Source organism: Staurois parvus, unplaced genomic scaffold, assembly GCF_062004578.1.
Source record: "Staurois parvus isolate SC_StPar_1 unplaced genomic scaffold, SC_StPar_1.0 ptg001043l, whole genome shotgun sequence".
Lineage (NCBI taxonomy): Eukaryota > Metazoa > Chordata > Amphibia > Anura > Ranidae > Staurois > Staurois parvus.
Window position 1 is genome coordinate 383694 of NW_028318839.1, and position 26913 is coordinate 410606.

General features: G+C 46.8%; 1 protein-coding gene across 1 annotated transcript in view; it reads left to right on the plus strand.

Moving 5' to 3' along the window:
• The window catches only part of LOC149440962 (vomeronasal type-2 receptor 26-like), a 146036-nt gene that overhangs the window by 111826 nt on the left and 7297 nt on the right, over positions 1-26913 (plus strand). Inside the window, exon 5 of the mRNA XM_089657929.1 lies at positions 17506-17629. Within this exon, the coding sequence (XP_089514055.1) occupies positions 17506-17629 (124 nt within the window). The remainder of the gene's footprint in view (positions 1-17505; positions 17630-26913) is intronic.

Consider the following 26913-nt stretch of genomic DNA (forward strand, 5'->3'; position numbering starts at 1 on the left):
TATAGGGGCCCATGGCAGATTAGGGGCCTGGCAGCAGCTATGTGAGGCCCGTAATCTGCCTGCACCCTATGTCAAAAAATTTAACACACCAGCAGTGTGAAGAGACCTGAAAGTGGCACATGGCAGCAGAGTGTGGCGATGGAGACAGCAGCAATGGGAGGCCGTACAGGGACCCATGACAGACTCTAGACTTGGCAGCAGCATGAGGAGGCGGTATATAGGGGCCCATGGCAGATTAGGGGCCTGGCAGCAGCTATGTGAGGCCCGTAATCTGCCTGCACCCTATGTCAAAAAATTTAACACACCAGCAGTGTGAAGAGACCTGAAAGTGGCACATGGCAGCAGAGTGTGGCGATGGAGACAGCAGCAATGGGAGGCCGTACAGGGACCCATGACAGACTCTGGACTTGGCAGCAGCATGAGGAGGCGGTATATAGGGGCCCATGGCAGATTAGGGGCCTGGCAGCAGCTATGTGAGGCCCGTAATCTGCCTGCACCCTATGTCAAAAAATTTAACACACCAGCAGTGTGAAGAGACCTGAAAGTGGCACATGGCAGCAGAGTGTGGCGATGGAGACAGCAGCAATGGGAGGCCGTACAGGGACCCATGAGAGACTCTAGACTTGGCAGCAGCATGAGGAGGCGGTATATAGGGGCCCATGGCAGATTAGGGGCCTGGCAGCAGCTATGTGAGGCCCGTAATCTGCCTGCACCCTATGTCAAAAAATTTAACACACCAGCAGTGTGAAGAGACCTGAAAGTGGCACATGGCAGCAGAGTGTGGCGATGGAGACAGCAGCAATGGGAGGCCGTACAGGGACCCATGAGAGACTCTAGACTTGGCAGCAGCATGAGGAGGCGGTATATAGGGGCCCATGGCAGATTAGGGGCCTGGCAGCAGCTATGTGAGGCCCGTAATCTGCCTGCACCCTATGTCAAAAAATTTAACACACCAGCAGTGTGAAGAGACCTGAAAGTGGCACATGGCAGCAGAGTGTGGCGATGGAGACAGCAGCAATGGGAGGCCGTACAGGGACCCATGACAGACTCTGGACTTGGCAGCAGCATGAGGAGGCGGTATATAGGGGCCCATGGCAGATTAGGGGCCTGGCAGCAGCTATGTGAGGCCCGTAATCTGCCTGCACCCTATGTCAAAAAATTAAACACACCAGCAGTGTGAAGAGACCTGAAAGTGGCACATGGCAGCAGAGTGTGGCGATGGAGACAGCAGCAATGGGAGGCCTTACAGGGACCCATGACAGACTCTGGACTTGGCAGCAGCATGAGGAGGCGGTATATAGGGGCCCATGGCAGATTAGGGGCCTGGCAGCAGCTATGTGAGGCCCGTAATCTGCCTGCACCCTATGTCAAAAAATTTAACACACCAGCAGTGTGAAGAGACCTGAAAGTGGCACATGGCAGCAGAGTGTGGCGATGGAGACAGCAGCAATGGGAGGCCGTACAGGGACCCATGACAGACTCTGGACTTGGCAGCAGCATGAGGAGGCGGTATATAGGGGCCCATGGCAGATTAGGGGCCTGGCAGCAGCTATGTGAGGCCCGTAATCTGCCTGCACCCTATGTCAAAAAATTAAACACACCAGCAGTGTGAAGAGACCTGAAAGTGGCACATGGCAGCAGAGTGTGGCGATGGAGACAGCAGCAATGGGAGGCCTTACAGGGACCCATGACAGACTCTGGACTTGGCAGCAGCATGAGGAGGCGGTATATAGGGGCCCATGGCAGATTAGGGGCCTGGCAGCAGCTATGTGAGGCCCGTAATCTGCCTGCACCCTATGTCAAAAAATTTAACACACCAGCAGTGTGAAGAGACCTGAAAGTGGCACATGGCAGCAGAGTGTGGCGATGGAGACAGCAGCAATGGGAGGCCGTACAGGGACCCATGAGAGACTCTAGACTTGGCAGCAGCATGAGGAGGCGGTATATAGGGGCCCATGGCAGATTAGGGGCCTGGCAGCAGCTATGTGAGGCCCGTAATCTGCCTGCACCCTATGTCAAAAAATTTAACACACCAGCAGTGTGAAGAGACCTGAAAGTGGCACATGGCAGCAGAGTGTGGCGATGGAGACAGCAGCAATGGGAGGCCGTACAGGGACCCATGACAGACTCTAGACTTGGCAGCAGCATGAGGAGGCGGTATATAGGGGCCCATGGCAGATTAGGGGCCTGGCAGCAGCTATGTGAGGCCCGTAATCTGCCTGCACCCTATGTCAAAAAATTAAACACACCAGCAGTGTGAAGAGACCTGAAAGTGGCACATGGCAGCAGAGTGTGGCGATGGAGACAGCAGCAATGGGAGGCCTTACAGGGACCCATGACAGACTCTGGACTTGGCAGCAGCATGAGGAGGCGGTATATAGGGGCCCATGGCAGATTAGGGGCCTGGCAGCAGCTATGTGAGGCCCGTAATCTGCCTGCACCCTATGTCAAAAAATTTAACACACCAGCAGTGTGAAGAGACCTGAAAGTGGCACATGGCAGCAGAGTGTGGCGATGGAGACAGCAGCAATGGGAGGCCTTACAGGGACCCATGACAGACTCTGGACTTGGCAGCAGCATGAGGAGGCGGTATATAGGGGCCCATGGCAGATTAGGGGCCTGGCAGCAGCTATGTGAGGCCCGTAATCTGCCTGCACCCTATGTCAAAAAATTTAACACACCAGCAGTGTGAAGAGACCTGAAAGTGGCACATGGCAGCAGAGTGTGGCGATGGAGACAGCAGCAATGGGAGGCCGTACAGGGACCCATGAGAGACTCTAGACTTGGCAGCAGCATGAGGAGGCGGTATATAGGGGCCCATGGCAGATTAGGGGCCTGGCAGCAGCTATGTGAGGCCCGTAATCTGCCTGCACCCTATGTCAAAAAATTTAACACACCAGCAGTGTGAAGAGACCTGAAAGTGGCACATGGCAGCAGAGTGTGGCGATGGAGACAGCAGCAATGGGAGGCCGTACAGGGACCCATGAGAGACTCTGGACTTGGCAGCAGCATGAGGAGGCGGTATATAGGGGCCCATGGCAGATTAGGGGCCTGGCAGCAGCTATGTGAGGCCCGTAATCTGCCTGCACCCTATGTCAAAAAATTTAACACACCAGCAGTGTGAAGAGACCTGAAAGTGGCACATGGCAGCAGAGTGTGGCGATGGAGACAGCAGCAATGGGAGGCCGTACAGGGACCCATGAGAGACTCTGGACTTGGCAGCAGCATGAGGAGGCGGTATATAGGGGCCCATGGCAGATTAGGGGCCTGGCAGCAGCTATGTGAGGCCCGTAATCTGCCTGCACCCTATGTCAAAAAATTAAACACACCAGCAGTGTGAAGAGACCTGAAAGTGGCACATGGCAGCAGAGTGTGGCGATGGAGACAGCAGCAATGGGAGGCCTTACAGGGACCCATGACAGACTCTGGACTTGGCAGCAGCATGAGGAGGCGGTATATAGGGGCCCATGGCAGATTAGGGGCCTGGCAGCAGCTATAGGAGGCCCGTAATCTGCCAGCACCCTATGTCAAAAAATTAAACACACCAGCAGTGTGAGGAGACCTGAAAGTGGCACATGTTTGAGGCATGATTCATGGCGGATTTAGTCAGTTGTGTCAGGAACTGGTGGTTTGAAATCCAGACTAATCCACGCCTGATTCATTTTCACAAACGTGAGTCTCTCCACACTTTGGGTGGACAGTCGTGTCCTCCGCGGAGTTACAATACCTCCTGCCGCACTAAACACGCGCTCCGATGCCACGCTACTGGCCGGGCATGACAGCCTTTCAAGGGCAAATTCAGCTAGTTGGGGCCAAAGGTCAAGTTTCGTTGCCCAGTAGTCAAGGGGATTGTCTACCTCGGTTGGCAGGGTGCTGTCCAAGTAGGCCCAAGCCTGTTGTTTGAGCTCCTGCTCCAGGTCCACCTGATGCTGCTGCTGCTGCTGCGGCTGGTTAGTAGTTTCCTCACTGCGCTGGTGAAGAAAGCTACTCATCATCGACTGCAGACTGAGGCAGCCACTGCTGGTGGAGCTGCCACTGCTCCTACCACCCCACCCCTCCCCTGCTGCCATGCCAGCGGAACGCGAGCGCACAGGGCCCACAGTGTCTGAGGATGGACGTTGGCGCACAAAGGCAGAGACCAACTGACTACATAGGTGGTTTTTATAGTACGTAATTTTGGCCTCCCTCTCAGCAGGTGTGAAAAAGGCCACCATTTTGGACCGGTAGCGAGGGTCCAACAAGGTGGACAGCCAAAAGTCATCCCTCTGTCTGATGGTTATTATTCGGCTGTCGCTACGCAAGCAACCGAGCATGCTATGGGCCATTTGTGCCAAGGAATGCGAGGGACTCCCTGCCTCCATCTCCACAGCATACTGCCACGGTGCGTCTGGGTCCTCTGTCTCCTCCTCCTCCTCCTCTACCAGATGCTCCTGCTCCTCCACTCCTGTCCGCTGAGTGGAAAAACCACCCATTTCACTCAATAATTCCTGAGCACAAATGTCCTCCTCTACCTCCTCCTCTTCTTCCTGTCCTGCCCCCACAGGGGTCATGTGGCGTTGAGATCTGTGCGCCACGTCTACCGCACCCTGACCAGCCATTGTTAACAGCATTTGTTCCAGGACGTGCAACAGAGGAATGACGTCGTTCATCCCATAGTCCTGCCGACTCACGAATAGCGTGGCCTCCTCAAAGGGCCTGAGCAAGCGGCAGGTGTCACGCATGAGCTGCCAATGGCTGACATCTAAGTTACACAGGGGAGTACCTTTATCCGCTTGTAACATCAGGAAATCGGTGATGGCCTTTCGCTGCTCGTAAAGGCGGTCTAACATGTGTAGGGTTGAATTCCACCTTGTTGCAACGTCGCAGATCAGGCGATGCTGTGGAATTCCGTTCTGCCGCTGCAGCTCAATGAGGGTGTTCTTTGCGGTGTAGGAATGGCTGAAATGCATGCACAGTTTACGTGACATTTTAAGGATGTCTTGCAGTGGGATGGTGGATTTTAGGAACCGCTTGACAACCAGATTGAACACGTGAGCCATGCATGGCGCATGGCACAACCTTCCTTGACGCAGAGCAGACACCATGTTCTTTCCGTTGTCAGTCAACATGGTTCCGATTTTTAGTTTGCGCGGAGACAGCCATCTGTCGATTTCTCTGTTCATTACACTCAGCAGTTCCTCCCCTGTGTGACTACGTTCGCCAAGGCATACCAGGTGCAGCACAGCGTGACACCGTTGCGCCCTGCACATGTGATATGCCGGTCGGGTAATGGGACTTGGCACGGGGGTGGCGGCTGAGGACACGGCGGAAAAAGAGGTGGTAGAGGCGGACATGCTTGCTGGACCAAGGACGTGCAAACGTGGAGGCAAAAGCGTCGTGACCTGTCCAAGTTGCTGGTGCGGCTGTGCCGGCACCACGTTCACCCAGTGGGCCGTAAATGACATGTACTGTCCCTGACCGTAGTTACAGCTCCACACGTCGGCGCTGCCGTGCACTTTGGCAGAGACCGACATGCTCAAAGACTGGCCCACCATCTCTTCTACATGTGAATGCAGGGCTGGCACTGCCTTTTGGGCAAAGAAATGACGGCTTGGCACTCTCCACCGCGGCGCGGCACAAGCCATCATTTCTCGGAAAGGTGCTGAGTCCACCAGTTGGAAAGGGAGGGACTGCAGCACCAGCAACTTGGACAGGAGGACGTTCAGCTTTTGCACCGTCGGGTGCGTGCTCGCAAACTGTTGTCTCTTGGATACGGATTCCAAGAAAGACTGTTGACGGAATCCGAGAAGAGGAGTAGCAGGAGAAGGAGCATCTGAACGAGCGGAAGATGCCAATGAGCGACAACTCCCCTCAGCAGAGGTGTTGGAGCCTTGACTGGCTGATAGAGGGCGATTGACGACGTCGGGTGACGGAGCAAGTAACGGAGCGGGTGATGGAGCGGGGGCTGGGGCAGGCAGAACCGCCGTATGTTTATCACGGTTTTCCCAGGCCACCGAATGGTGACGCTGCATATGCTGACGCAACGCTGTAGTCCCAACATGGGCCCCCTGGCCACGCTTGCATTTCTGGCCACATAGTCGACATACGGCTACGTTTACTTCCTCGGGCGGCTTGAGGAAAAATTGCCACACCACCGAGTAGGAAACTTTGCCCCCGCTACTCTTCACTGGCTGACTGCTACTTCCTCCGTGCGCAACGGCACCACTACTGGCCGTGGTGGTAGGCTGCAGTGGAGCTGGTGCTCTACTCCGTGGACGTTTGGCTCCACTGACACTGATGCGACCCTGCTGCTGTCTCCTGGGCAACCCACCGACTGTTTTGCTCGCTGCCAAGCTGCCACCCTCTTCTCCTGATGATGCGGAAGAAATTGCCTGATGACGACGAGGCTGCCAAGTGCGATCAACCTCCTCATCATCAAGTAGGGTCTCCGCCTCACTACTAGCCCCCTCGGCTGCGTCTGGGTCAGGAGACAGACCTGTCTCTAGACCGGCTACCGAGCCACTCTCCTCGCCAGTACTTGTTCGCTTGGCTGCTGAAAAGGCCGATGTCTCCCCCCGTTCCTGACCGCCCTCTGTTAGCTCTTCCTCACTGTACAGTGGGGCTGAGCCCACAGCATGCGATACTTCGCTTGGTGAGGGAACAGCAAAGGACAGGGGCAGGTAGAGGACACGTGATTTCAGTGGGCTTGGTCCCGGGCCATGCCAACTAACGGTTGTGTCTGACGTACCCACCGACCGTTGGCTGTAGGTGTCAGAGGTGACCTGGGAAGAGGAAGACGACCGAGCCAACCAATCAATGACGGCAGGGTTGTCGGTGGAGACACGACCGCTGGATGACACCGGGAGCACTGGCCTCTGGCTGCGAATACTGCTGCCTCGACCCCTTCCTCTGCTGCCACGTCTGCTCGCTCCTAAAACATTGCCTCCTCTGCCACTCCTCTGCATGTTGTCTGACATACTATTTAATTCAACGATTAGGTGTCCCTGAGTAACAATTCTCTGGCACTCAGTAACAATTCTGTCTGTCCCTGAGTATGAATTCTGTGGCCCTGAGTAACAATTATGTGTCTGTGCGAGTAACAATTCTGTGTCTGTGCGAGTAACAATTCTGTGTCTGTGCAAGTAACAATTTTGTGTCTGTGCGAGTAACAATTCTCTGGCACTCAGTAACAATTCTGTCTGTCCCTGAGTAACAATTCTCTGGCACTCAGTAACAATTCTGTCTGTCCCTGAGTATGAATTCTGTGGCCCTGAGTAACAATTCTGTGTCTGTGCGAGTAACAATTCTGTGTCTGTGCAAGTAACAATTTTGTGTCTGTGCGAGTAACAATTCTCTGGCACTCAGTAACAATTCTGTCTGTCCCTGAGTAACAATTCTCTGGCACTCAGTAACAATTCTGTCTGTCCCTGAGTATGAATTCTGTGGCCCTGAGTAACAATTCTGTGTCTGTGCGAGTAACAATTCTGTGTCTGTGCAAGTAACAATTTTGTGTCTGTGCGAGTAACAATTCTCTGGCACTCAGTAACAATTCTGTCTGTCCCTGAGTAACAATTCTCTGGCACTCAGTAACAATTCTGTCTATCCCTGAGTATGAATTCTGTGGCCCTGAGTAACAATTCTGTGTCTGTGCGAGTAACAATTCTGTGTCTGTGCAAGTAACAATTTTGTGTCTGTGCGAGTAACAATTCTCTGGCACTCAGTAACAATTCTGTCTGTCCCTGAGTAACAATTCTCTGGCACTCAGTAACAATTCTGTCTGTCCCTGAGTAACAATTCTCTGGCACTCAGTAACAATTCTGTCTGTCCCTGAGTATGAATTCTGTGGCCCTGAGTAACAATTCTGTGTCTGTGCGAGTAACAATTCTGTGTCTGTGCAAGTAACAATTTTGTGTCTGTGCGAGTAACAATTCTCTGGCACTCAGTAACAATTCTGTCTGTCCCTGAGTAACAATTCTCTGGCACTCAGTAACAATTCTGTCTGTCCCTGAGTAACAATTCTCTGGCACTCAGTAACAATTCTGTCTATCCCTGAGTATGAATTCTGTGGCCCTGAGTAACAATTCTGTGTCTGTGCGAGTAACAATTCTGTGTCTGTGCAAGTAACAATTTTGTGTCTGTGCGAGTAACAATTCTCTGGCACTCAGTAACAATTCTGTCTGTCCCTGAGTAACAATTCTCTGGCACTCAGTAACAATTCTGTCTGTCCCTGAGTAACAATTCTCTGGCACTCAGTAACAATTCTGTCTATCCCTGAGTATGAATTCTGTGGCCCTGAGTAACAATTCTGTGTCTGTGCGAGTAACAATTCTGTGTCTGTGCAAGTAACAATTTTGTGTCTGTGCGAGTAACAATTCTCTGGCACTCAGTAACAATTCTGTCTGTCCCTGAGTAACAATTCTCTGGCACTCAGTAACAATTCTGTCTGTCCCTGAGTAACAATTCTCTGGCACTCAGTAACAATTCTGTCTGTCCCTGAGTAACAATTCTCTGGCACTCAGTAACAATTCTGTCTGTCCCTGAGTAACAATTCTCTGGCACTCAGTAACAATTCTGTCTGTCCCTGAGTATGAATTCTGTGGCCCTGAGTAACAATTCTGTGTCTGTGCGAGTAACAATTCTGTGTCTGTGCAAGTAACAATTTTGTGTCTGTGCGAGTAACAAATCTCTGGCACTCAGTAACAATTCTGTCTGTCCCTGAGTAACAATTCTCTGGCACTCAGTAACAATTCTGTCTGTCCCTGAGTAACAATTCTCTGGCACTCAGTAACAATTCTGTCTGTCCCTGAGTATGAATTCTGTGGCCCTGAGTAACAATTCTGTGTCTGTGCGAGTAACAATTCTGTGTCTGTGCAAGTAACAATTTTGTGTCTGTGCGAGTAACAATTCTCTGGCACTCAGTAACAATTCTGTCTGTCCCTGAGTAACAATTCTCTGGCACTCAGTAACAATTCTGTCTGTCCCTGAGTAACAATTCTCTGGCACTCAGTAACAATTCTGTCTATCCCTGAGTATGAATTCTGTGGCCCTGAGTAACAATTCTGTGTCTGTGCGAGTAACAATTCTGTGTCTGTGCAAGTAACAATTTTGTGTCTGTGCGAGTAACAATTCTCTGGCACTCAGTAACAATTCTGTCTGTCCCTGAGTAACAATTCTCTGGCACTCAGTAACAATTCTGTCTGTCCCTGAGTAACAATTCTCTGGCACTCAGTAACAATTCTGTCTGTCCCTGAGTATGAATTCTGTGGCCCTGAGTAACAATTCTGTGTCTGTGCGAGTAACAATTCTGTGTCTGTGCAAGTAACAATTTTGTGTCTGTGCGAGTAACAATTCTCTGGCACTCAGTAACAATTCTGTCTGTCCCTGAGTAACAATTCTCTGGCACTCAGTAACAATTCTGTCTGTCCCTGAGTAACAATTCTCTGGCACTCAGTAACAATTCTGTCTGTCCCTGAGTATGAATTCTGTGGCCCTGAGTAACAATTCTGTGTCTGTGCGAGTAACAATTCTGTGTCTGTGCAAGTAACAATTTTGTGTCTGTGCGAGTAACAATTCTCTGGCACTCAGTAACAATTCTGTCTGTCCCTGAGTAACAATTCTCTGGCACTCAGTAACAATTCTGTCTGTCCCTGAGTAACAATTCTCTGGCACTCAGTAACAATTCTGTCTGTCCCTGAGTAACAATTCTCTGGCACTCAGTAACAATTCTGTCTGTCCCTGAGTATGAATTCTGTGGCCCTGAGTAACAATTCTGTGTCTGTGCGAGTAACAATTCTGTGTCTGTGCAAGTAACAATTTTGTGTCTGTGCGAGTAACAATTCTCTGGCACTCAGTAACAATTCTGTCTGTCCCTGAGTAACAATTCTCTGGCACTCAGTAACAATTCTGTCTGTCCCTGAGTAACAATTCTCTGGCACTCAGTAACAATTCTGTCTATCCCTGAGTATGAATTCTGTGGCCCTGAGTAACAATTCTGTGTCTGTGCGAGTAACAATTCTGTGTCTGTGCAAGTAACAATTTTGTGTCTGTGCGAGTAACAATTCTCTGGCACTCAGTAACAATTCTGTCTGTCCCTGAGTAACAATTCTCTGGCACTCAGTAACAATTCTGTCTGTCCCTGAGTAACAATTCTCTGGCACTCAGTAACAATTCTGTCTATCCCTGAGTATGAATTCTGTGGCCCTGAGTAACAATTCTGTGTCTGTGCGAGTAACAATTCTGTGTCTGTGCAAGTAACAATTTTGTGTCTGTGCGAGTAACAATTCTCTGGCACTCAGTAACAATTCTGTCTGTCCCTGAGTAACAATTCTCTGGCACTCAGTAACAATTCTGTCTGTCCCTGAGTAACAATTCTCTGGCACTCAGTAACAATTCTGTCTGTCCCTGAGTAACAATTCTCTGGCACTCAGTAACAATTCTGTCTGTCCCTGAGTAACAATTCTCTGGCACTCAGTAACAATTCTGTCTGTCCCTGAGTATGAATTCTGTGGCCCTGAGTAACAATTCTGTGTCTGTGCGAGTAACAATTCTGTGTCTGTGCAAGTAACAATTTTGTGTCTGTGCGAGTAACAAATCTCTGGCACTCAGTAACAATTCTGTCTGTCCCTGAGTAACAATTCTCTGGCACTCAGTAACAATTCTGTCTGTCCCTGAGTAACAATTCTCTGGCACTCAGTAACAATTCTGTCTGTCCCTGAGTATGAATTCTGTGGCCCTGAGTAACAATTCTGTGTCTGTGCGAGTAACAATTCTGTGTCTGTGCAAGTAACAATTTTGTGTCTGTGCGAGTAACAATTCTCTGGCACTCAGTAACAATTCTGTCTGTCCCTGAGTAACAATTCTCTGGCACTCAGTAACAATTCTGTCTGTCCCTGAGTAACAATTCTCTGGCACTCAGTAACAATTCTGTCTATCCCTGAGTATGAATTCTGTGGCCCTGAGTAACAATTCTGTGTCTGTGCGAGTAACAATTCTGTGTCTGTGCAAGTAACAATTTTGTGTCTGTGCGAGTAACAATTCTCTGGCACTCAGTAACAATTCTGTCTGTCCCTGAGTAACAATTCTCTGGCACTCAGTAACAATTCTGTCTGTCCCTGAGTAACAATTCTCTGGCACTCAGTAACAATTCTGTCTGTCCCTGAGTATGAATTCTGTGGCCCTGAGTAACAATTCTGTGTCTGTGCGAGTAACAATTCTGTGTCTGTGCAAGTAACAATTTTGTGTCTGTGCGAGTAACAATTCTCTGGCACTCAGTAACAATTCTGTCTGTCCCTGAGTAACAATTCTCTGGCACTCAGTAACAATTCTGTCTGTCCCTGAGTAACAATTCTCTGGCACTCAGTAACAATTCTGTCTGTCCCTGAGTATGAATTCTGTGGCCCTGAGTAACAATTCTGTGTCTGTGCGAGTAACAATTCTGTGTCTGTGCAAGTAACAATTTTGTGTCTGTGCGAGTAACAATTCTCTGGCACTCAGTAACAATTCTGTCTGTCCCTGAGTAACAATTCTCTGGCACTCAGTAACAATTCTGTCTGTCCCTGAGTAACAATTCTCTGGCACTCAGTAACAATTCTGTCTGTCCCTGAGTAACAATTCTCTGGCACTCAGTAACAATTCTGTCTGTCCCTGAGTAACAATTCTCTGGCACTCAGTAACAATTCTGTCTGTCCCTGAGTAACAATTCTCTGGCACTCAGTAACAATTCTGTCTGTCCCTGAGTAACAATTCTCTGGCACTCAGTAACAATTCTGTCTGTCCCTGAGTAACAATTCTCTGGCACTCAGTAACAATTCTGTCTGTCCCTGAGTAACAATTCTGTCTGTCCCTGAGAATGAATTCTGTGGCCCTAAGAATTCTCTGGCACTCAGTAACAATTCTGTCTGTCCCTGAGTAACAATTCTCTGGCACTCAGTAACAATTCTGTCTGTCCCTGAGTAAAAATTCTGTGGCCCTAATAACGTTTCTGTGGCCCTAAGTAACAATTCTCTGGCACTGAGTAACAATTCTGTCTGTCCCTGAGTATGAATTCTGTGGCCCTAACTAGCGTTTCTTTGTCCCTAAATAACGATTCTGTGGCCCTCATTAACAAGTCTGTGTCCCTGAGTAATGGTTCTCTGTCCCTAAGTAACTTCTCTCTGTCCCCAATTCTCGTTTCTGTGGCCCTAACTCTGTCCCTGTCCCTAGTACAGAGCGGTCTGCCTCTGTTCAATGACTGCAGGCAAATGAAGATTTCCAAAATGGCCGCTATATATACCTCGACCATTACACAGTGCTGGCTGGCTGGCTGCTGATTGGCTGATGCGATCACATGTCGTTGAGGAATGCATTATGGGGCAGCGCGCCTTGTCTGCGCGCCTTCCCCGACATCCCCGCTCCGTCGCCGCACATGTCAGCCGCCATTTTCGGAAAAATTTCGATTCGCGCGTCCGAATTAGGCTGTTTTTCGGATTCGGCACGAATCGAAATTTTTCCGATATTCGACTCGAATTCCACTTCGGATACTTCGATTCGCTCATCTCTAATGGTGATCATATCCCCCCTTATGTATTATACATGGAGATCATATCCCCCCTTATGTATTATACATGGAGATCATATCGCCCCTTATGTATTATACATGGTGATCATATCCCCCCTTATGTATTATACATGGTGATCATATCCCCCCCTTATGTATTATACATGGAGATCATATCCCCCCTTATGTATTATACATGGTGATCATATCCCCCCTTATGTATTATACATGGAGATCATATCCCCCCTTATGTATTATACATGGAGATCATATCCCCCCTTATGTATTATACATGGAGATCATATCCCCCCTTATGTATTATACATGGTGATCATATCCCCCCCTTATGTATTATACATGGAGATCATATCCCCCCTTAACTGTACGTTAACACAGTTAATATATATGGGGGACAGAACAAGAGACAATACAGTAACAAAACAATACACGAGGGATTTGAGGCCCCTGCTCTCTCGAGCTTACAATCTAGGAGGGAGGGGATAGTGGTACAGAAGGAAGTGGCTGTGGGGAATGGAGTGGTAGGAGGAGTGGAGGAGTTCAGCTGTTAAGTGAGGGTGGGGTAGGCTTCCCTGAAGAGATGGGATTCCAGGGTGCTCCTAAAGGTGAGGAGGGTAGGTGACAGTCTGATGGATTGGGGTAGTGAGTTCCAGAGGATGGTGGAAGTCCTGGAGAAGTCCTGCAGTCAGGCGTAGGAGGAGGAGACCAGGGAGCTAGATAGTAGGAGGTCTTGTGAGGAGCAAAGAGTACAGGTTGGGTGATATTTGGGTATAAGGTTGGTAAGGTAGTTTGGTAGTTTGTTATTTGTGTGGATGTCACGAGCATTCACACATTTAGTATGAAAATTGCCATATTTTTTCTAATATGTGTAGTTCTTATATTGTCATTGCTACCTAGTGGCCATAATGCTTTTTTTTACCTGATTGAGTTATTTTGTAGGGAAAAAACACCTTATAGCCAATTATGTCTCCCCACTGAGCAACTTTCAAGTCTTCCCTAACCCTCCCTCTCTATCCTTCTCTTATTTCGAGACTCACTGCATTCGGCTGTTTTATCCCATTTCTCTGAGGATTGCAGTGATCTATCGGCCTCCTGGACCAGTGTCTTGCTTTCTGGATGACTTCTCTGCTTGGCTACCCTACTTTCTCTCCTCTGAACTACCCACTATCATTCTTGGAGATTTTAACATCCCCATTAATGTGAACAACCCGGCTACATCCCGACTCTTCAACCTAACCTCATCTTTTGCCTTAACACAATGGACACAGTCCTCCACTCACTCTGATGGGAATACATTAGACCTTGTTTTCTCCCATCTTTGCACTCCCTAAAACTTCACAAACACCCCCTTTCCTCTCTCTTATCACGATCACACTTATCCCTCCAAGCAGCAAACAATTACCCGCAGAAACCTTCATAACTTTAATCCTTCTCTTTTCCACTCTGCAACTGACTGCCTCTATGACAGAATCTCTCCCCTGTCCTGCCCTGACCTGGCTACTGTGTCTACAGCAGTTCACTTTCATCCACACTAGACTCACTTGCTCCCCTAACTACACAAAGTATCGGGGCCCCGACCATTACAACCGTGGCAGACTGACCACACCAGAAATCTTAAGAGACATGCACTGGAGCGATTGTGGCATAAAACCAAATCTCAGCAAGCTTTCACCCTATATAAATCTGCTTTCTCAACATACAATTCCTCTTTCCATGCTACAAAACAAGCCTACTTTGTTACTCTCATCAATAGCTTGTCATTCAGTCCTCGTTGTCTCTTCTCTACTTTTAACTCTCTACTTTCTCCACCTCCACCCAGTAACTCACTCACTGCTTACACAAGTGCAAATCATTTCAAAAACAAGATTGATGCGATTCATAGGGGCACTCTACTGCACAGACATCCATCCTACTTAGCATATCTTGTGCAAAATCTCCCTCAACACTTTCCTCTTTTGACCTTGCTACTACTGAAGAGGTCACTAAAGTTTTCTCAGAAGCCCATATATATCACATAGAATGGTGCAGCGCTAAATAATAAAACACAGTTGATACACACAATATATTAATGTGAGTTTGTGTGAATTTGTACACATGCGTGATATCACCCCAATGGTGATCTGTGAATTCAAAAAGTTCAATATAATAGTGCGGATCACGGAGAGATCCTAATTCAGGTGAGTGGACGTCCTGATCCAAGGTGTGATGATAAGTGTGAACCACACAAATAGGTGAAAAACGCACTCACCAGATGTGCGTTTAACATACGCAATATGTGATCCTGCGTCACCAGGCCATAAAACGATCATCAGATCCCAGATCAGATTGCCCCCAGATCACCATCCCGGTTCCACAGAAGTAAGATCATCAGAACTGCTACCAGGTATCACCTCCAAGGGTCCAGAATCCTCCAAATGGGCACTGCGAATGATAGCACTCACACAGAGTGCCCAATAAGAGACCTCATAGCGTGATACTGCTTCAGATATCTTTATTCAGGGTTGGTAGGTGTGGGGTACATGAAAAGATTTTAAATAAAAAGTTTACTGACCATACGTTTTCCAGGTGTCCACCAATAGTGGTGAGGTGTCCTGCTGCTGCTGCCCCCTGACGCGTTTCGTGCGATGCACGTATTCATAGGGTTCAGGGCCAGCCTTCTCACCACCTGCCCTCTGGATCCCGTCCCCTTACAACTTCTACGGTCACCCTCTTCTTCTGTCCTATGCTCCCTCACTCACATCTTCAATCTCTCCTTCTCCAATGGTGCTTTCCCACCCCGCATCACTCCCATACTTAAAAAGCTCTTGTTGGACCCCACCAACCTGAACAACTTAAGACCCATCTCCCTGCTTCCGTTTACCTCTAAACTCTTAGAACGCTTAGTCTACCATCCCCTCCTCCTCAAAAAACTTCGCTCTCTTGGCCTCCGAGACTCTGCTCTCTCCTGGTTCTCCTCCTACCTATTGCAGCGCTCCTTCAGTGTTACCTATAACTCTGTCTCTTTCTGTAGGGGTCCCTCAAGGTTCTGTCCTTGGACCCCTTCTCTTCTTCATCTATACCTCCTCCATTGGTCACTTGATAAACTCCCACAGCTTCAAGTACTATCTCTATTCTGATGACACACAAATCTATCTTTCTACTCCTCACCTCGCCCCTTCAGTCTCCTCTCGCATTACTAACCTACTAAATGACATATCGGCATGGATGTCACTCCACTTCCTCAAACTAAATCTTTCCAAAACTGAGCTCATACTATTTCCTCCAGCCTGTGCCCCTCCCCTGACTTCTCCATCAAGACCAATAATATAACCATCAGTCCTTCCCCTCATGCAGGGGTACTAGGTGTAATCCTAGACTCCCATCTGTCCTTTCAGCCCCAAATCCAATCGTTGTCCAAATCTTGTAGACTTCACCTCCGCAACATCTCCAAGATACTCCCATTCTTAACCTCTGAAAACACTAAGCAACTTATTCACTCCCTGGTTATATCTCGCCTTGACTACTGTAACTCCCTCCTCATTGGCCTACCTCATCGCAGGCTATCCCCTCTTCAGTCTATCATGAATGCTGCTGCCAGACTCATCCACCTTACTAATGTTTCCATATCAGACTTCCCTCTCTGCCAATCCCTCCACTGGCTTCCCATTGCCCAACTAATAAAATTCAAAACATTAACAATAACATATAAAGCCATTTCTAACTCTGCCCCAAATTACATCACCAATCTGGTCTCCAAATATCACCCAAACCGTACTCTCCGCTCCTTGCACGTCCTCCTGCTCTCTAGCTCCCTTGTCTCCTCCTCCCATGCTTGTCTCCAGGACTTCTCCAGAGCCTCCCCCATCCTCTGGAATTCTCTACCCCAATCTATCTGACTATTGCCTACTCTGCCCATTTTTAGGCGATCTCTGAAAACCTATCTCTTCAGGAAAGCCTATCCCTCCGTCAGCAAATAACGGAATCTTCTATTCCTCCTATAAGTTTATCTCCCATAGTTATTACCTTTTGTATCACCAGCCCCTCCCTCTTAGATTGTAAGCTCCAAGGAGCAGGGCCCTCCTAATCCTCTTGTATTGCACCGTATCGTTGCTGTATTGTATCCCTTTATATTGTAAAGCGCTGAGCAAACTGTTGGCGCTATATAAATCTTGTATAATAATAATGTTGATTTTGATTTTAAACATGCAGTTGTTTGCCACATGAGCATAATGAACATTTTATAAACTACCATTTTCTCTAGTCATCTTCCAGGAAGGCACACCTGAGAGATGACTAGCTCCACCTGACAAGAAACACACTCAACAGTTGACAGAGCTTAAATTCTTCACCCTTCCCTCCACTCCTTAGCTTATGAGCAATCAGGGGTTTCAGTTCCCTCACACCTGAGGGCTCACTCTACTAGAGCGCTAGCGACCTCCTGGGTGGAGAGGGCCGGAGCATCGATTGAGCAGATCTGCCAAGCGGCCACGTGGACAAGCCGGGACACCTTTTGTGAGACACTACAGGGTAGAGTTGTCACCTCAGGACCTGATGTTTGGCAGGAAAGTATTACAGACAGTGGTCTCGCCCTAAGGTAGGCCTGAGTACCTTGCTTATCGTCTCAGGTGTTCCATCCTGGCAGATGACTAGAAGGAAGTACCAGTTACACTTACTGGTAACAGTATTTCTGGGAAATCTTCCAGGATGGTGAGCCTACTTCACACCCTTATCTTGTGATGGTTATTTCAAGACAGGTTACCTTTCATGCACCAATGTGTGGGAATACTCTTATATAACTGAGGAGTGGGGGGAAAGGCAGGGAATTTAAACTCTGTCAATTGTGGATTGTGTCTCCTGTCAGGTTAAGCTAGTCATCACTCAGGTGTGCCGTCCTTGAAGATTTCCCAGAAATACCGTTACCGGTAAATGAAACTGTTTTTTTTTTAATGTATTTGAGAACTCAGTTTAGGTGTAATCATGGATTTTGTCTTTAGACTCCGCGTTCTGTGTGCTCTAAGAGCTGCCTCCCCGGATACCAAAAAGTCCATCAGAGTGGAGGACATTCCTGCTGCCACTACTGTGTGCCCTGTCCGGAGAACGAGTTCACCAATCAAACTAGTTGGTACCTCTTGTGATGCTGAGTTCATCTAGGGCTGAAATTTAAGTTAGCAATGTGATGCATTGCAGTACCATGTTATCCCAGCTCACGTAAACATGTATTATAGCAACACATCACCACACCATTCAGTTCTGTTGCATATGTGCTGCAGTACACTGCAACACACTGTAATGGGTACCCCTTGCAATGCTGCATTCATCTAGGGCTGAAATCCAAGTTAGAGATGCATTGCAGTAATGCGCTACTCTGCATTATGATAATCTACAGCAGGAAAAAGGCTGCATGTCCATTTTTCTGTCTGTTCAAAATGAATGGGCTGCCTTAACATTACACATGTTCAAGGTTAGGTCCACCTTTTGCAGGAAAATAATAAATACACATTATTATTAATATTATACAAGATTTATTTAGCGCCAACAGTTTGCGCAGCGCTTTACAAAATAAAGGTAGACATTACAGTTACAATACAATTTGGTACAAGAGGAAACAGAGGACCCTGCTCATTAGAACTTACAATCTAGGAGGAGGGGTTGAGTGATACAAAAGGTAATAGCTGTGGGGGGGATGAGCTGATGGAGGAAATAAATGGCAGTTTACTAGGTAGAAGCAGGATAGGCTTCCTTAACCTCCCTGGCGGTATTCCCGAGTGTAGCTCGGGGTAACATTTCAGTACCAAAAGCGGTAACCCCGAGCTACACTCGGGAATACCATGCGGCACTGCTCCGGCATGTGTTCTTTACTTACCTTACCCTGCGCTCCCACGATGTGTCCCCTGCAGCGTCCCCGGCCATCTCCTCCGGCCGATGCCGGCATCCGGCTTCTGTGTCCTGTCCCTGTGACGTCGGGACGTACGGGCGCCGCCGCCGCCGGCGGCGGGAAATTTAAAAATTTTAAAAAATGTCATTTTTTTTTTTTTACATTTTACATAGTAAAACATTGCTGTCTCAACCAATTTCACATACATATTGTCCCTAGTGCTTTGTCCTGCGCCCTGCCTGCATTTTGTCTGTTCTTTCTGCCTGGAAACTGAGAAATGTCCATGGCGTCCAAAAAGTGTCCCTTTAGGTCAAAAGCGGTTTAGATCAGCTAGAGAACAGCGATAGTAAATCAGAACCACTTGCAGAATTGAGTGATAATGATTCGTGGGGGAAATTCGTCATCAGACACTGAAAACGATTTTGTGACTGAGCTCAGCAATGTGCGAACTTGGCGCTCTATTTCACATTTCAGTGTTTTTGGTTTGATTATATTATTGAATTAAATTTTTTATTATTTTTATATTATTTTTATGATTATTTATTAAATTATAATTTATGATTTTGTGTTTCAAATTTTATCATACCCGGGATGTTTACTAGACTCTTGTTCGGACAGATTTCAGTGAGTTTTTCCTAAAAATTACAGCCTACAATAAAAAAAATACATATTTCCATGCAAAAAAATGGTACCGCTTTCAGCACCAAAAATCTGAAATAATCATACCGCCAGGGAGGTTAAAGAGAAAGGTTTTCAGGGATCGTCTAAAGGTATATAGATTAGGAGACAGCCAGACAGATTGGGGTAGGGAGTTCCATAGGATGGAAGAAGCTCGGGAGAAGTTCTGGAGGCGAGCATGGGAGGAGGTGATACAGGTATTAGAGAGCAGAAGGTCTTGGGAGGATCGAAGAGAGTGGTTTGGTTGATATTTTGAGACCAGGTTGGTAATGTAGCTGGGGGCAGAGATGTGGATGACTTTGTAAGTGGTTGTTAGTATTTTGAATTTATTTGTTGGGCAAGTGGAAGCCAGTGGAGGTATTGGCAGAGAGGGGTAGCAGACACTGAATGGTTGGTAAGGTGGATGAGCCTGGCAGCAGTATTCATGATGGACTGGAGGGGGGATAGCCTATGTAAAGGTAAGCTGATGAGGAGGGAGTTGCAGTAGTCGAGGCGAGAGATAACCAGGGAGTGAATTAGGAGCTTTGTGGTATCATTGGTTAAAAAGGGGCATATTCTGGAGATATTGTGGAGGTTGAGGTGGCATGATTTGGACAGGGATTGGATGTGGGTCTGAAAGGATAGTTCAGAATCCAGGGTTACCCCTAGTACCCTGGCATGCAGGGATGGGTTGATAGTGGTGCTATTGATCCTGACTGAGAAATCAGGGGAAGAGGCACGTAGGGGAGGAAATATTATGAGCTCAGTTTTGGATAGATTGAGTTTTAGGAAGTGGTGTGACATCCAGTCTGATATGTCTGCTAGTAAATTGGTGATATGTGAGGAAACTGATGGGGTGAGCTGAGGAGTAGAGAGATAAAGTTGTGTGTCATCAGCATAGAAATGGTATTGGAAACCATGGGAAGCTATCAGCTGACCCAAGGAAGAAGTGTAAATCGAGAATAGGAGAGGTCCAAGGACAGAACCTTACGGGACCCCGACAGTAAGAGGAGTAGGAGAGGAGGAAGTAGAGTTGTAAGTGACACTGAAGGTGCAGTGAGATAGGTAAGATTCAAACCAATGGAGAGTACAGTCATGGAGACCAAGTAAATAGAGTTTTTTGAGGAGGAGGGGGTGGTCAACTGTGTCAAAGGCAGAGGAGAGGTCCAAAAGCAAGAGAATGGAATAGTGACCATTGGTTTTAGCGGTTAGTAAGTTGTTTGTGAGTTTTAGGAGAGCAGTTTCTGTGGTGTGTTGTGGGAAAAATCCAGACAGAAGGGAATCGAGAACATTATTCTCAATAAGGTGGCAGCTCAGCCAGTTGTAGACTAGACGTTCAAGGAGTTTGGAGGTAAAAGGGAGTAAGGAGATGGGTCTTAGATTGCTAAGATTGGCGGGGTCCAGTGTGGCTCTTTTAAGTATGGGGTTGACTAGCGCATGTTTTAGAGAGTTGGAGAAGATGCCAATAGAAAGGGAGAGATGGAAGATATGAGTTAAAGAATGAAGGATAGAGCCAGAGGGTGACCATAATATTTGCGAGGGAACAGGGTCCAGGGGGTAGGTGGTTAGGTGGGCTTTAGAAAACACTTTACCAACTTCCTCTTTAGTACCTGGGTTAAACAAGGGAAGTATAGATTGTGCAGGTGGACAAGGAGTGTAGGGTGAGGGGTTTAACTGTACAGTGGAGATGTCGTCACGAATTGTATCAATTTTATTTTTTAAGTGATTAACGATCTTCTGGGCAGTGAGTGAGTTAGTGGGTGGAGGTAGAGAAGGACGAAGTAGAGAGTTAAAAGTATAATAGAGTTGATGGGGATTGTGTGAGAGGGTGTTAATGAGAGTGATAAAATAGGTCTGTTTGGCAGTGTGGAGACAAGAATTGTATTTTTGAAGGGCAGATTTTTTATTGGTCGAAGTCTTGCTGGGTCCTAGTCTTACATCATAAATGCTCCAGAGCACGGTTACGTTTTTTGAGGCATCTGGTATTGTCTGTTTGCCAGGGCTGTAACGGTCGGGGCCTAATTCGGTGTCTGGGGGTCCAAAGTGTCCAGGGTGGATGACAGTGAACTATTGTAGACAGAAGTGGCCAGGTTGGGGCAGGATAGGGCTGAGATTTTGTCATAGAGACAATATTTTGCTGTAAAAAGAAGAGAAGGGTTAAGATAACGAAGGTTTCTACGGGTAACTGTTTGGTAGTTGGAAGACAGAGAGAAGGATGCCACAGAGAGAGTGAAGCTAATAAGGGAGTGATCAGAGAGAGGAAGAGGAAAGTTGGTGAGGTTGCAAGGAGGAGTGCATAGGTAGGAGAATACAAGGTCGAGACAGTTACCATTGGAGTGAGTAGAAGCATGCGTCCATTGTTTTAGGTCAAAAGAAGTGGTAGACTCAGACATTTAGATGTAGCAGGAGTGTTAAGATTAACAGGGATGTTGAAGTCACGAAGAATGATAGTGTGAATTTCAGAATGAATGGGCTGCCTTAACAGTACACATGTTCAAGGTTAGGTCCACCTTTTGCAAGAAAATAATAAATACACATAGGCTTGCAACAAAAAAAATGCATTTATAATTTTTTGCATATGAGCTTGCAAAGTTTTGCAGCCACAATTAGTGGATCTCAAGTGCAGTGCAAGGCTCCTGCAGACTGATCCCCCAGCTCTGTCTTTACCGAGATATGGACTTTCAGCTGTTAAGCTGGAGGTCAATGGACTACTAATGTGGTGATCACCGCACTTGTGTTCCATTGAGAATTTCAAATCCATCGTCCATGGTGGAAGACGTGATTTAGAGTTCATTCATTCCCCCCCGGCATGCTGTCAGAGTGGGTATATTTTGTGGTTGGGTGATCTGATTGGCATCACGTTACATCCGCTACACCCTAAAATGAGTATCAAATGTAAGATGGTCTCAATGGTGCAGTTAGCCTTTACCACATGAATGCAGCATCCAAGAACTGCTCAATGTACAAAGGCATGACTGTGGTTAAAAACCACGAACAAAGACTGACCTGGTGGTTTTGGTTGGATTAGGGAAAAGTCCTCACACATGATAAGTAGGAGCATGTACATAGTATTTAACCAATTCAATACCGGGCATTTTACCCCCTTCCTGCCCAGGCCATTTTTCAGGTTTTAGCACTCTCACATTTTTTATGACAATTGCGCGGTTATACAACATTGTACCCAAACTAAAATGTTATCATTTTCTTCACACAACTAGAGCTTTCTTTTGGTGGTATTTAATCACCGCTGGGGTTTTTATTTTTTGCTAAATTAACAAAAAAAGACCGAAAATTGTGAAAAAAAAACACGTTTTTCTTTGTTTCTGTTATAAAAGTTTGCAAATAAATAATTGTTCTTTATAAATTTAGGCCGAGATGTATTCTGCTGCATGTCTTTGGTGAAAATAACCCAAATTAGGATGTATTATTTAGTTTGTAGGAAAGTTATAGAGTTCACAAACTATGGTATAGATCTGAATATTGATCAATCCTGAAGTACTGACAGCCAATCTGATTTCTTGAGGTCTAAGAATGTCAGAATAGTACAGTTATCCCCCAAATGACCCCTTTTTGCAAAGTAGACAGTCCGACGTAATTCATAAGAGGCATGGCGAGTTTTTTGAAGTTTTTTTTTTTTTTGTCATATTTTTTCGGAAAATGAAAAAATAAAACAAATTATTTTCACAATTTTTTTTTTACATACTGTCACCAGTGCAGTACAGCGTCTTCATATAACTGGCATGGTGGTGATCAGGGACACTGACTGGTGACAGTGTGAAAAAAAGTTTTTATATTTTTTTTAATTTTTTTTATTATTTTAAATTTTTTATTACATTTTTTTTTTTTTTTAAGATTTTTTTTCATATTTCACTATAACCAAAGTAGTACAATGTTACCATAGTAACACAAACAGTTGGTTTACAGCAAAATAGAATCCAATTCAACGTCCTGTGTACAAAAGAAAAGAAATATACAAACCGTATTCTGTCAGAAGAGTAGACCTGCCAAGCCACTGGTACAGGTACAAAAAACAGGCAATAATGTAGCTCTGATAACAGCTTTAGTACTCCAGATCTACAAATATAGTGGGATTACAGAAAAAAAAAAAAAATCCCAGTAAACAATTAATAAACAATTAGTCCACCTCTCCCACAGGCACGTGACCTAGCACCTCAAAAATGCCAAAGCCACCCCTATTAACAGTGTCTGGGGGATATAACTGAAAAGGAGCATATCCAGATGCCCAAAGAAGGGCCATCCAGCAAGGTCATTCAAATACATCCCAGATAATCCTCAGTGGATTTAAAGTGAATCCAGTCAGACCAAACTGTGTGAAACTTCTGTATATTTTCATGTGAAACATAAATAAGCTCTTCCATTTTCTCAGTTGTATTAATCCTCAGAAACCATTCTCTAATCATTGGGACAGTCTGTGAGCGCCAGTGGAATGGTATACATATTCTAGCTGCATTCGCCATGTGCATGGCAAGGGATTTAAAATATTTCCTTCGAGGGAGGGTGGCGTGATGCAATAGATATTGAGATGGAGTAAAATCCATGGGTAACGCTGTAATTTGGCAAATAAATGTATGGACAGTAGACCAAAAGGGTGTCAGAAGGTCACAACTCCACCAAATGTGAAGCATAGATCCCTCTTGTCTACCACATGTCCAACAAAGGTTAGATACCGAGGGGTAGCATTTATGCAGGAGCATCAGAGTCCTATACCACCACATCCTAACTATGTAGGCATTTTCCTGAACCGCCACATTAAGTGAGCTCTTGTGCACAGACTCAATAAGCTTTTCCCAGACATCATCCACAAATGTGAGTTGGAGCTACTTTTCCCAAGCTTCTCTCGCTTTATCCGGTACATCTAAAGAACACGCCAGCAGCATAGAGTATATTGCCGAAATCAAAAAGCATTGGGGACGTTTTCGAGTACACAAGGATTCAAAAGCTGTTAGGGACCTATTCCACGGCTGCATTGCAGTGGTAGGTTGTAGAAAATGCTTAATTTGTCTGATCCAGGATGAAAAAGCCTTCGTAGAGGAAATGGACTTAAGATGTGCAAGCAAGACAAATTTCCCCCAAAGAAAGAAGTGACAACTCAAAATATCACTGTGGGGACTTACATGCCTCCTGAATATTTTTAAGTGAGCGGCCTATAAGAGGATTATTTAGCACTGCTTTCAGCCAATGTTGGGGGTTCCAGTACAAGAGCCGCAAAGTTAGATGACTCAAATCCCTTTCCAGATCCACCCATGCTTTCCCCGCAGCATGGATACATCTGTCTACGATACGAACCAATTGGCAAGCCAAACAATATCTATGGAGGTCTTGGAGGCCGATACCCCCTTGCAGTTTTGGGAGAGTAAACCAGGAATATTTAATACGGGGCACCAAGTTTTTCTACATAAACTATAGGCAAGCTGTCTTATATGTTTTAAAAAACAACTTTGGGAGAGCAATGGGAACGGTTTGCATCAGGTACAGCAATCTGAGAAATATGTTCATTTTAATCTGTGCCGCCCTCCCAAATCATGAGACATTAAGATTGGCCCATCGCTGGAGATCATCTTGAGTTGTATGAAGATGTGATTTAAAATTTCTGTCATAGAGTTCAGCCAAAGAAGCTGGAATCTGCAAACCCAAGTAGGTAATATCGCGGCCTTGCCAAGTAAACGGGAAGTATTCCTTACACTGAGCAACAACAGACTGCAGCAAGGAGACATTCAGGGTATAAGATTTGTAATAAATGCCCAGGGGCCATGAGGTAATGAAGCATCCGGAAGGTGCCCACTGTTTAACCATCATGGACCTGAGCAGGGGGTATGGGCCACCATCTCTAACCTAGGAGGCTCTGGATGAGTCAGCCTTCACTACCCCATGTGGCTTGCCTGAATTCACGGGAAAGCTAGTTGGGGTTGAGAATGCACCAAACGACCTCCCCAGGGGTCAGGAATGATCTGCAATGTGGAGTGGAACTGAGTGCAGTTACCCACTTTAGGGGCCTTGCGGTGTTCTGCCCTGTCTGGGAAGAGCAACTTGGGCCCCTGTCACTAGTCAGGAACAAACTGCCCATGCCTAGTTTGACCGTCTAGAATGGTAACTGTCAGAGGGGCATGTCAGTGGTTCAGCTTTAGGAACCACCGGTAGGAAGAGACCCCCAGAGGTCTGGGCATGGGGAGGCTGAGGCAGTTGTAGCCTGGCCTACTCCCCAGGCCAAAAAGCAGGTTACGTCAGTCGTGGGTGCAGCTTGCTATGGTAAGACGCCTGGGTGCAACTATCCTGGCTCAGCTGGAACTGTGACTGACCTGGCAGACAGGAAACTGGTGGAACTGGTGTCCTGGATGCTAGTAGGTAAAGAGGAATGTTCATCTTGGATAAAGGTATCCGTGGACACATCTGGGAGGCGAGTTCCAGAATTCGCCTGTCCGGTTCTGGTGCACACAGGCGCCACTACCTTCGGGCCAGATGTAGTCCTAGGCCTGAGGAAGAAGATAGGAGAAGGAAATCTCCTTCTCTACCTCAAAAAGAAGCTACATATTAATATGTTAACAGATGACACCCCTGAGCCGAAGTGTTTTGTGAACAGGTGGGCAGCCCGGCAGTCGCCACGATATTCGGATAGTCACAGCTGGCTAGTGCTCACCCGTGACCACTCACTTGGTTGGCACAGCAGTGTTGCCGGGGGAGAACAGCTTTCTTTTCAGTAGGAACTTGGTTCTTCAGCAGTGCATATCACCCCAAGGTGAACCCCTGGGCACAGTGGTTCTGTGCCCTGGTCAGGCAAGCCTGCGGCAGAAGTGGGCTGTGTCAGGAGGGAAATTGCAGTTCCCTCCCATTCAACCACCTGAGGGGGGAGGTGTGGCAGGCGTGCACCCAGAGATGGACGCAGTTCAACCATTTTGGCTTCAACCTCCATCTTGGCAAAGGGTCAACCATCCTGACAAACATGTTTCCCCCTCATTCTCCCCCTTCCTCTCTGTTCATACACAATGACATATGGCCTGTGTGTTAGGAGTGTCACAGGCCAGCCAGGGAACAGCAGGGAGCCCAGAGCTACAGTTGCAAGAAAAAGTATGTGAACCCCTTGGGATTATGTGGAGTTTTACATGAATTGGGCATAAAATGTGCTCTGAACGTCATCTAAGTCACAACAATAGAAGAAGAACACAGTCTGCTGAACATCATACTACACAAACATTAGATGTTGCCATAGTTTAATTGCACATAACATGTAAACATTCACAGTGCAGGGAGGAAAAAGTATGTGAGGCCCTAGCTTAATGACTTCTCCCAGAGCTAATTGGAGCCAGGAGTGAGCCAACGTTGACTCCAATCAGTGTGATGATATTGGATGTGTTGCTGACAGCTGTCCTGCCCTTAAAAAACACACACCTGTTTTGGGTTTACTGGTTTCAAGAAGCACTGTCTGATGTGAACCATGCCTTGCAGAAAAGAGATCTCAGAAGACCTACGATCAAGAATTGTTGACTTGCATGAAGCTGGAAAGGGTTACAAAAGTATCTCCAAAAGCCTTGATGTTCATGTGTCCACGGTAAGACAGACTGTCTGCAAATGGAGAAAGTTTAGCACTGTTGCTACTCTCCCTAGGCGAGGTCGTCCTGTAAAAATGACTGCAAGAGCACAGCGCAGAATGCTGCATGAGGTAAAGAAGAATCCAAGAGTGTCAGCTAAAGACCTACAGAAATCTCTGGCACATGCTAACATTTTTGTTGACACATCTACAATAAGGAAAACATTAAACAAGAATGGAGTACATGGGAGGACACCACGGAGGAAGCCATTGCTGTCCAAAAAGAATATTGTAGCACGTTTGAAGTTTGCAAAAGAGCACCTGGAT